Below are 12,322 nucleotides of genomic sequence, written 5' to 3' on the forward strand. Positions count from 1 at the left end.
ATGCCTTTTTAAAATGCCGAGCTCAGCAGGAATTTTGTGTTTACAGGAAGTAAAAATGGCAGGAGAGGATAGGTCTGAATAGGGTGGGATGGGATGGAACAGGATAGAAAAGAACAGAAGGAAGGAGTTGGAGATTTATGGAAAGTAATTAATTCCAATTTACATTTCAGCTTCCCCCCACAGCAGGAAACAGTCTTTGACTGGCAGAAAGGTAGAGGCATGAGGGCTTCGTGGTTCCTTTTAATTTCTGCTGTTGTTTGAAAATGTAAAGGTGCTCTTATCCACATTCTCCAAGGATGATGTCATGTAATTCTAATTTTTATGCTAATAAGTTGATAAGAGACTCATCTGTTGCTTTCTGCAGTTCATCCTCATCATAAATAACTTGCTGATTTATAGTCTCTATAATGGTGTCGTTTTCAAACTAGCACTGCTTCCTCTGCTAATTTTACGTGACATTCTAGGAAAACTTTATAATGCATTTTTTTCTGTTTCTCCCAATTTAGAGTTACAGCAAGTTCAGTGAACAGAGTGAAGTGTGATGTCAACCCATTGAATAGGACGAGTTTGATCTGCTCATATTCAGAATGAACTACACCACGGATTCTCCTTAGTTTTTTTCTCCGGGGGATCTCTTTTGTATGCCATATATATTTACTACATTCAGTAATGACAGATCTGCCATTCAGAAAAAAAATGTTTCAGCTGCCACCACTCAGAGAATGTTCATACAATTGTTCTATAGTGGTTTCATATAATATTTTTATATACATTTAGGTACAAATTATTAGGAAGCAGACATGAGGTACTGACTGTGTTTACCACTGAGGTATATTCTTTTAGATATCTGCTATTGTAACATTAGTTGTAATACGCATCTGTAGTTTTGTGCATGGAATAATGAGACATTATGGATTCTTAAAAACAGTGTATTATAATTGATACAATATATTCAGGAAGCCATATACCGGTGCATACTGTTTCTAATGGCTTTACTTATCCTTTTTTTCTGTTCAAGACAGCCATTTGCAATAACAGCATCATATCAGAGCCATCATATTCTTCCATTTTTCGTACTTTGTTTTGTATGCCTTTTAATGCCTGCCAAGGTCAGTGGGAGCACTGTATATTCTGAGGAGGCAGATGTATGTTGGCTAAATGCACTGGATTGTCTCCCTCTCTAGTAGTTGTCTTGAGTTATTATTATGGTTTGCTCATTTTCAAAGCCACAGGTATCCTTTAGCTCAGATCAAAGAGGAAAAAATGGTAATATTTTTCCAAAACTTGTTCTTGTTTCCAGCATAGAGCAGTCTGCATTTCTAGTTTGGGCTGTGATTTCTTTGGTGTTGAAATCTTCCTCTGTGACAGCTGGGTGATGACAGTGGAGAGACGCACAAGGCGTGTGCCACATTTCAGCCCCAATTCTGGTGTGCAGTACTGTGTGCGAGCACACAAATGGGGTGGAGGAATTAATGGGTTGAGTATTTGGCTTGTAACTATATATTGACATCAGTCAGATTAGATTATGCTATGATATCAGTATCATGTTATGTGGCAAGGCGTATGACTTTTTTCCTCTTATCTTTGTTGCCGTACATGAACGCTATCAGTAACATGTAAGACTTGAGCAAAAAACAATCAAAAATGAGAAAGGATGAGGAGTAGGATTTTTCCTTATTGACTTAACAAAACTACAGAAGCTAAAAGGTAAACGAATATGGCACAGCCATAACGGCCATCTTAGCACTACAGCGAAGCGAGAACTATAAGGGTGCTTTGTGCAGCTGGAGCGTATAGGCAAAATCTGGCTAAGCATCCTGTTTTCAGCAGCACTTACGTACATATGTTTGTCTGGACTCTCCTTGCTCTCTCTGCTCAAAGCAGATGCCTGCAGTAGATGAGGTGGCTCGTGGAGTGATTTTTATGTCTCTGCATACTTGTGCTAAGACGTCAATAGGATTTTCTTCTGGTCTTGGTCATTCCACACTACTAGAAGATAATGGGAGAGAGACACAGGGGTTTTTACCCTTTCAGTTATGGGTGACACCTGGAGTTATTCCCTACTTTGTCCCACAGATGATTGGAAGTGCTCTGTACATGTTCTGCTGAGACCGATTTCATAAATACTATGTAAAGGGTTGATTAGTAACTGAGAAGCTTGTTATACATAGGGGAAATAAGTTCTGTACATCGTCCCAAGCGCGTTCATTTCAGATGGTGTAGTTGATTGCCAATTGCTCATTACATCCTCGGACTCGGTAACAGGCTGTAACGTTTGATTAATAAATTCTTCAGACAGTTTTAGTAATTTATTAACACTTTAGAAACTATTTACATTGTACTTTAATTGTAGAGGCATCAATTGTATGTCACAGCTGAATGGAGATCTCTACTTAACTGCAAACTGAATAAATGAAAAAATGGTATCTTTTCTACCAAGTTCACTATTTATTCTTTGGTGGCTAAATGTTTTTTCCGAACATTTGCAGATAAGTTGGTTAATGAAATTGTTAAAAATAGGGTCTTCAGCAAAGATAGCATCTACCAGGAGACTTTCGGTTTTGTTCCGAATGATCTTGTAAATGGAATAACACAGACGCTTTTTAAATTCTTTGTAGTGTTAGCCCTTGATGAAATCCTCTGCATCTCTGCATCAAATTAACAGTTTTGTAGTGCTAATCAAAATGGCTTCCACTTTCCACTGCTTTCAAAAGGAATCACTTTTCCACAACTAAATGGCTAGTGTGAGATGGACATTTATGTCCCATTATCTGAAAGACCTTCAGCGTCATTTAAAAAAGTGTTTCGTGAACGTAAGACTTCAAATTCAAAATGTCTTAATGCTGTGATTACTGCTCGATTGTCTCTCGGGGGAGAATCAGGGATGAAATACATTTCTTCCCTTAAAACATTCTATCATAACTCTAAATTTCCTAACCTTGCAACATTGGGCTTTGGGATACAGCTAATATTCCTGTAATGTGTTTTACCTTATATAATTAGCCTATATTTCTTTCTATTTCTGAGAATATACACTGTTAATTAGATTCCTTTTCTGGCAAGTGGCACCGCTTAAGATAGTTGTTTCTCAGCAGAACAGAGCATTCAAAAGACCTGTGAACATCTCTGCCCTTTCAATTATTTCTAAAACACCTGTACTGAGCTTAAGCGGTCTGTCAGAGCAGAACTGCTTTACTGAACCACGGTTAGTGGGTGGGGGAGGGTCATTTCTCTTTTACCATTGGCCTAGGAGGGCAAATTACTTCACTACTGATGCAGTTTCTGCTTCTCCACCACCACTCCTCTGAGCTATTGGCATTTACTAAAGCTGGTGATCGCACGTTGTCTCTCTTCAAGTGACCAGGATGACACGTCATCAGATCTCATGCACCGGTGACCGACTGCCAGGAGATCACCAGTCACCCTGCTGGTGTGTTTGCTTCACTTGCAGTGTCAACTGACAACCAACTGCTCAATTCTTTGATGAAGACTTAAGGAAACACCCTAAACCTTCTAGGTTAAGTTTTGGGGGTTGCTATCAATTTCAACTCTTTCCTCAATGCTTCTTTGTATAGGCTGTCCACTGGCTTCCCTATGGCTCTGAGGAAGAATTACTATGTAAATATATAGGAGCTTAACTCAAAACATCCCAGTTAACTTCACTAGAATAGAATGGAATGGAATGGAATGGAATGGAATGGAATAGAATAGAATAGAATAGAATAGAATAGAATAGAATAGAATAGAATAGCATAGTTCAGTTGAAAGGGACATGCAATGATCATCTAGTCCAACTACCATTATTATAAAATATTATAATATAGAATAGAATAAACCATATTTATTCTTCCGATTTAGAAGGGCAAAGTGAGCCAAACTCACTCTGTAGCAAAAAGACTGCACAAAGCCTGTGTCTCCTCACAGCGGTGTGTGTCCTGGTCTCATGATCCACATGGAGGTGAATTGCAGCCACTAAGAGAGAGACTGCACCCTCCAGCAGAGGCTCAAGGAAGCATCTCATTTACTAACGGCTTTCGACTACTGAAGCCAACAAGTTTACTACTCTTAGTAAGCAATTTTGAAAACCAAGCCATTCACTTTGAGTGCTATACGTACACTTAGATGCTCAGATTTTACATTCCTAAATTTAAAATGTATGAATCATCTAGCTTATGAAAAACAATGCTTCAACTTTGCGCGCTTTGGTGTTCTCTGCATTTCATGGGAAAATATCAATATAAGATTGTTTTCAAGAGATGGCCCTATATTTCAGAGATGTTGTATTTGCTTTGATGTGTTTAGGAATTTTTAGCTATTTTTAGGAATTAATTCAAAATGTTAGACAGTACATTATGTGAATGAAGAATTTTCCACAAAATTTAAGATGTGCTAATCAGAGTATGGGGATCTGATCATATGCTTCTTACAGAATTTGTGTTTCACACGTTCCAAAACAAAGTGAGCAATAAGGAAAAAAAAACAGAGTGCAAACTGATGTTACGAAATGAATATAGTGACAGTTATAAATTAGGCATAAAATATGTAATAAGGAAAAGACTGTTAACATTACATTTATGCAAATTAAATGTTCCTAATTCTCATCATATATCTTTCATTTTAAAGGTTATCTGCCCTGATTCTATGATTCAAGTGTCACAAGGTCTGACTTTAGCTGTTTTGACATAATTTATTTGACAGCTGTGTGTGTCATAAATATATAATGTAACAAGGAAAGGTATCTTCACTGTTGAATGAAAACATTAATGCATCAATACTGTGTATGAATACTGTTTGACATTTACTAGTTACAAAAATAAAATATACAGTATGCCTTGAAAATATGGCACTCCTATTTTTGGAAGATACTTTCTTTGTCTACGGAAAGTAGAGTCTCATAAATAAATGAACGAGTGCAGTTCTAGAGCGGATGCTAAATGGTGCTTTCATCATTAAGATGGATTTTTAGTAAAGATCACATAATCTGTATGTTTCCATATGTTTTACAATGCATTTAATTATTTTTTTCTTGTTTCAATCCTGTGTATTAGCATATGCAACAATAAATTTATACAGAAATAAATTGGAATATGAGGCAAATTACATGTGGAAGGAGGAAAACGCCCTCATTATTTCAATGCTTAGCAGATTTCTTTTTTTTACATTCTGTACTAACCAGTCTGTAATGAGATATGTTGCCTTCTCCAACCTCAAAATGTATTAAATCTTAATCATGGAAGAGAAGAAATTGCGTTACATTCAGAAGTTTGGCTTCCTCATAGTTCTTAGGGGAGTATGGTATTGAACAGACGTTTTTACCTCTGTAAGAGATACGGAAATCTTGGGCCAATTTTTACAGTATTGCCTCTATGTATGCACAGTCGTTTGAATACGTCTTTTATAAGTGTCATTTGCATCTACAGGTGGTGCACCTCATATCCAATTTGTGTGTACTGGTGGTATTGCTTACGTATAGTCAGTGGTTTACCCCAGTAGAGGGGAAATCATGGGTAAACCCTCCCACACACCCACCACCAATAACTGTGAAGACATTAATGGAAAATAGATTGGCATCCCTTTAAAATTTGGTCTTGAATTTTTTGAAGCCTGGTAATTTATGAAAGCATTTGCCTCTACCAAAATTAATGCAACCTCTACATTTTTGTTTTTACAGTGATTTGCAAAGGTATAAACAATTTGTAGTGCCATAAATACCTAGTTGCTATACAGCTGAATATTCTTAATAATATTCTTAATGATAAAGGTTATTTTCTGGAGCTATGCTTCTCAATTACACTCTCACAATGGCAAGGAAACCGCTTTGGAGTGAGATGGCTGAGCAACCTCATTCTTTTTGTTACCAGATCTGGAACATAGAAGTCCAAGATCAGCTCTCACCAGGGACTTGAAAAGTGGCTTGGAGATCAGCTCCTTCCCTAAGGGCAATCTTCTGGCTCCACGGCATTTCAGGAGAACATGACATGAAAAAGCAGAGAAATGGCTGTTTGGTTATTTTTTTTTTCTAATGTGTTTTCCAGTAATGAAGAGACCTTTTGGTCTGGATACATTCAGGTGATTAAGGATTGAGGAAAACCAAGGGAATGGCTCATAGTGATGCACAGGTTGTCATGAAAGTCCATGCTATCGCTTTGACTGACATGGTAATGGTAAATACTTTTTATCCCCATTGTGCTTTGACTGTGATGCTGTCACAGTTTAAAAATGCAGCCAAATTTACAGAATTCTTAAAAACTCCACAATGCTGAATTAAGCTGCACCCTGTACATTCATTTAAATCCCACAATGTCCCACTAATTGTCTTATATTCCATCTGAGAGACAAAATTATTTGATCCCTTAATTGTTACTTACAATTAATAGCTATAAGATTTTGGTGAAGGTACTTTTTGCACCTTTTTTGCTTTGTTGAGCAAATCACAGACTTTATATAAACAAAGCCATCAGCAAATATGAAACTTAGGCTGTCATTAGAGTATTTTGCCACAGCGTCTATAGCTGATTTTCTGTTCTGCCTCTGTGGACCTGTTGTGTTTACATCTCTATTAGTAAAGCCCTTCTAAAACATGTTTTAAAATAATATCATGATATTTCCTGTCCAAAAGAGTTTAGTAGTCACAGTATTGGAATTGTTAGTTGATATTCCAGTGCAGTTAGTTTATACCCCAGTATAAACTAATAATTTCAAACATTCAATTTCAAAGACATTCTCCTTCCTTTTTCTCTTTGCACTCTCTGCAACTGTTTTTAAATCCCTGGAACTTACTCCTTTCTGTTTTAGCTTTGTTCCTATAGCCAAATTCTTAATTCAGAGTACCTCCATAAAGGAAGGCATGTTTTGAAAGAATGAGAGCAATCCTAGCTGATAAGAAAAAAAAGTGCACTTTTTTTGGTCCTGGAGTATTTCCAGATTTGAAACAGGTTTTGGAATATTACATTTGCAATCTGCAATTTGTGATCATTGCCATTTTATTTTCAGGAGGAAAATTGTGTTTAAATCTGCCAATCATAACTCAGGTTCGGTGCTGGCCTGGCTGCACTGTTGCCCTCATTTCACACCTCTCCTGTATTCCTCTACTCTTCAGTTCTCAATCCCATGAAAGAGAGATGGTGACCTGTAGGAGACCAGTGATGCTCTGCAGACCAGGGGATTGCTTCTTGGCGCCTTTCTCTTTCTTATCTCTCCTATCAGGACACACTCTGCTCTAAGACTGGGTAGCACAAGTGTTGGTTGGTGCAGTACTGACCGAACTACACATGAAGGTGCGTATGTGGAGTTGGAGACCAGGGCTAAGATGCTTGTGGGCTGTGAGGCTGTGGTGCAGCAGGAGGAAGGCACTGGGGTGGACAGCAGGGTGTGGGAAGAGGGGATACAGGGGAAGAAATCTCAGGGGAAAGAGACTGTGTGATTATTGTGCATGGATGAAAAAGCTGAAGAGCACGTGGTGCAGCTGGGATGTCAGGCTGCATTGGGGATGCTGGAGAAAGGAGAGGCAGGCCATGAAAATTTGAACCAATTGCTATTGAATCATAGCATCATAGAATAAAACATTCTATTCCAACATTCTGGGTTGGAAGGGACCTTTAAAGGTCATCTAGTCCAACCCCCCTGCAGTAAGCAGGGACATCTTCAACTAGATCAGGTTGCTCAGAGCCTCATCAAGCCTGGCCTTGAATGTCTCCAGGGATGGGGCCTCCACCACCTCTCTGGGCAACCTGTTCCAGTGACTCACCGCCCTCATTGTAAAGAAGTTCATCCCAATGTCTAACCTAAACCCACCCTGCTCTAGTTTAAAACCATTGCCCCACGTCCTATGGCTACATGCCCTTGCAAACAGCCCCTCCCCAGCTTTCCTGTAGGCCCCCTTCAGGTACTGGAAGGCCGCTATGAGGTCTCCCCGGAGCCTTCTCTTCTCCAGGCTGAACAACCCCAGGTCTCTCAGCCTGTCCTCATAGCAGAGGTGCTCCAGCCCTATGATTATCTTTGTGGCCCTCCTCTGGACCTGCTCCAACAGGTCCATGTCCTTCCTGTGCTGAGGACTCCAGAGCTGGACGCAGTACTCCAGGTGGGGTCTCACCAGAGCAGAATAGAGGGGCAGAATCACCTCTCTGGATCTGCTGGTCACGCTTCTGTTGATGCAGCCCAGGATGCAATTGGCCTTCTGGGCTGCAAGTGCACGTTGCTGGCTCATGTCCAGCTTTTCACCCACCAGTACCCCCAAGTCCTTTTCCACAGGGCTGCTCTCTATCACATCATCCCCCAGCCTGTATTGATAATGAGGATTGTCCCGAACCAAGTGTAGGACCTTGCCCTTGGCCTTGTTGAACTTTATAAGGTTTGCTCGGGCCTACCTCTCTAGCTCGTCCAGGTCCCTCTGGATGACATTCTGTCCCTCTGGCACATCGATCACACCACTCTGCTTGGTGTCGTCGGCAAACTTGCTGAGGGTGCACTTGATCCCACTGTCTATGTCATTGATGAAGATGTTGAACAGCACTGGTCCCAGAACAGACCCTGAGGGACACTGCTCGTCACCCCTCTCTGTCTGGACATCGAGCCATTGGCAGGCCCTCGATCAGCATGTGAGGTCATTTTCTTCAGAAGTGCTGTTTGCCTCACACAAGGGTAGTTCCCCTGCACTGCCATTGATCCTGCTAATGGGGTTTTAACAGCATTTCAATTACTTCATATCAATAAAATAAGAAAGTTATTTGTTTTTTTTAGAGTAAGATTTATTTTTCAGACAAAATGCAGTATTTATAGGTATTCCATACATACAAGTAGGAAGTCCATGTATAAGCAAGCTCACATCTGCCTCTTTTCAGCCTCAGAGACTACACCTTTTCAGAGAGACAGGTGGTCCATAAGGAGGAACAGGTGTATACTGAGCATTACCACCTTCATATTATGGACAGTCACTGCAAACACTGCACTCAAAGCACTTCAATCATTTCTCCATCAATGTAGCCACTCAGATACTTCATCAGGAAACCAGCAGGGATGGTGGCAGCTCCATTCATGGCATGCATCCAAGAAAATTTAGGATAGGATCAGAAGTGTGTTAACCAAAAGAGAGAATGGTAAAGGGGGAAATACTTTCCGTCAAAAGATTAATTCGAAGCTAGGACCTTAGTTTTAGAATAACCAGTCAGTTAGGACTAGTCAACAGTTAGCTATGAATGATGTTGATAGAGTTTCATGGGGACATGACACACTGTGCCTTGGTGTGTGCCCCCACTCTGCCCGTGCATGGGAGTGCCAAACCATGCGATGCAGTAGAGAGGCATCTTCAGTAGCCTCTGTACACCCTCACGGCCATACTGGGGTACCCCTGGAGATGTGCGGGCACTACACAGAGGACTAACTGTGACCCATTTAGCACAAGGCAATCAGGCATTAGTGTAGCCATGGGCATTATTGCACCGTTTATCAAGAGAGAGACATCCGTGTGGGTTTGGACAGCAGCTAAATCTGTCTTCTACATGGTCCGTAGTTTAAAAAGGCAGCATTCTGCCTGCCTGGGCTGTGTGCACCAAGGTGTGGTCTGAGAGATTAAACTGGGTGTTGTGAGATCACCAAAATCTACTGTGCCTAGTTCTGGGCTTCCCAGTAGAAGATATGGCCGCATTGAAGTGTGTCCAGCAAAAGCCATGAAACCTGACATAGGAGGAGAGGCTGATGGAGCTGGGGCTGTTCAGGCTGGAGAACACAAGGGTCAGGGAGATCTTATCCATATGTATGAATACTTGATGGGGGAGTAAAGAAGACAGAGTCACGCTCTTCTCAATGGTGCCCAGGAACAGGACAAAAGTCAATAAGAACAAACTGAAGTAGAGGAAATTCCATTCAAACATACTTTTACTGTGAGGGTGGTGAAACACTGGAGCAGGTTACTCAGAGAGGCTGTGGAGTGTCCATCCTTGGAGATATTCAAAGTCCAACTGAACATGGCCCTGAGCAACCTGAGCTGTAGCTGAACCTGCTCTGAGCACAGAGGTTGGACAAGAGACATCCAGAGGAACTTTCCAACCTCAGCAACTCTCTGAGTCGTGTGCCTGGGGGACCACAACAACTTTGGTGAATTAAAGTGTGCCTTTCTGCTACACGTGCTGGCTGCCACCCTGGCTCTCACCAGCTCTTGTACAGGGAGCTGTGTGGCAACACTCTTCCCTCACCAGACAGGCAGCAAAGGCTGAAGCAGATGATACCATGGTCTTAAACACTGGCTATCAGCTAGCATGGAAACAAGCACGCAGGCAAGTGTGTGAGGTTATGTGAATATTGCTTAAATATAAAACACATCCTGGGTTGTGGAAGCCATGGTGCAATAACCCCCATTTCCCAGCCCCGACTTCACGCAGGTAGGTACTGAGGACTTTTCTGCTAACAGAGTAAAAAGGGCTCACTCTTTTCTTTTCAAAACACAGCTGGAGAAGGGCTTGGGCTATCTGTGCCCTTTTGCATGTTGTTGCAGTTCAAACAACCTCCCGAGAGCTGAGATGTCCAGATTTAATCAGTTTCTGGCTGGATATTTTTACCTGCGCATTTTCTGTTCCTCCCTCGGGAGGGTGCCTTAACTCTTCTATGATTTCTCCTTCCTATGGACGTCACCCTCCTGCATAGAAAAGAAGGCAACAAGATTCACTGGGGCCAAGCGTAAAGGCAACAGAGGGCATGAACTGGCATTCTAAGGTGAAGTTCCTGGGATCTGGTCTTCGTAATGGTGGTTTAACATTAAATATACAAATTGTCCTGGGAAGACTGATAGTTGCCCAACAGCTCCCCATTCGTATGACTTCCCCAGGAACTAAAACAGAGTCTCTCCTTTTCCCAAACTGCCCGACTTAGGCCTAAACTCTTGATATAGCTTTGGTGGAAGGTATCCTCACACCAGTGGGAAGGTAAAATGGTAGATTTGAATCTTACCAGCCTGAGAAGGAGGTTGTTCCTGGATTTCTCATTTTATATGGCAAAAACTGGGCTATTGTTTTGAACGAGCTGCCCTAATTTATGCCTGAAATGAGGGCCACCACTACGTTTTCTTAGCTCTCTGCTGTCAAAACAGTGCAAACACTGAAAGATTTATGGGGAGCATATTTATATTTCTGCAAGGAGTAAGAGAAATGCCTTGCTTCTCGGCCTGGTCATTGGTGGGACTACTCTGGTGCCACCACAGCCACGAGTCTGGGCACCAGGTAAAAGCAAATAAAGTGTTCTAGTACTGCAACACAACTCAAAGTCAGGAACAACTGCCAAAACCTTTACCAGGCATTGGAAGTGCTGCCTCTGTCTATGCAGTTGTCAAAAAGAATCTTTCCACAGAAATACTATTTCCTTTAGCAAGTACCAGCATTAGAAAAGAAGTGATGTTTAATTGTGTGGTATGTAAACTTAGTCTGCATCGGTAGTTTTTTCCCCATGGAAAACAGCAGGTAAGCTTTGGTGACAGGCAAGCTTAGGCTTTTTTTCCCCCCGCTCTAATTTCCTAGCATTCGTAAATTTAAGATAGGTCCTTAATGTTATATTAACATAGATTTTTATGTGTCAATTAACAGATAAATTCATTATGAAAACTCATTTAGGAAAGGGCTGACACCAGACAAAGCCTTGAGGCAGCTGTGGAGTGCTGGGATGCAACATCTGCTCCATCAAATTGCACTCAGATGCTCCCATTCCTCGGCTGTTTGCTGCTGCTCCGCGGCGTCTCAAGCAGCTACTTACCTCCCCGGGACATACAAGTTTGGACACAGACTCACAAAGGCCAAATGTCTCTGTTGATTCTCCCAGGCATAACCAACTAAAGAGAGTTGTCAAGATACACGTCACAAAAGAAAAAAATCTGAGCAAACTACGTGCCATGTTGATTTACCATGTGAGATTTGCTTTTGTTGATTTATTTACTAAGTATTGAATTTGACATCCATCTGAAATATTGAATTTACCTTTGGAGCCCACCTATTTTCTGTGTTAAGAACCTCATTTGATAATTTAGCTAATGCAAAAATGCCTTCCATTACTAGTGGTGGTGCTTCTCATGACATAACAGAAACTGACTCAGAAAGTAGCATATGCTGTTATCACCCATAATAGATCAGCCACATCTCAAAGATTGGAAGCCAAAATTACCATTTGGCATGTCTGTAAATTCAAATATACCGTCTGTCCCAAGTTGAAAATTAATGGAATTTTATCTATTTTATATATATATATCAAAGGCTTTGCTTTCACTACTGCCATAAAAGATTTTTCATTTAGTATTTGTATTATGGTAACTCTCCACGGGTGTTTAATGTTGTTGCAGAGCTCA

The 12,322-nt window shown here is 41.0% G+C and overlaps 1 protein-coding gene across 1 annotated transcript in view; it reads left to right on the plus strand.

The window, feature by feature from the left end:
- The window catches only part of SLC26A7 (solute carrier family 26 member 7), a 71,396-nt gene extending 70,700 nt beyond the window's left edge, over nucleotides 1-696 (plus strand). Inside the window, exon 18 of the mRNA XM_074573643.1 lies at nucleotides 507-696. Coding sequence (XP_074429744.1) covers nucleotides 507-542 — 36 coding nt within the window. The 3' untranslated portion in view covers nucleotides 543-696. The remainder of the gene's footprint in view (nucleotides 1-506) is intronic.
- The last annotated feature ends 11,626 nt before the right edge of the window (nucleotides 697-12,322 follow it).

This window comes from Larus michahellis, chromosome 2 (assembly GCF_964199755.1).
Source record: "Larus michahellis chromosome 2, bLarMic1.1, whole genome shotgun sequence".
NCBI lineage: Eukaryota > Metazoa > Chordata > Aves > Charadriiformes > Laridae > Larus > Larus michahellis.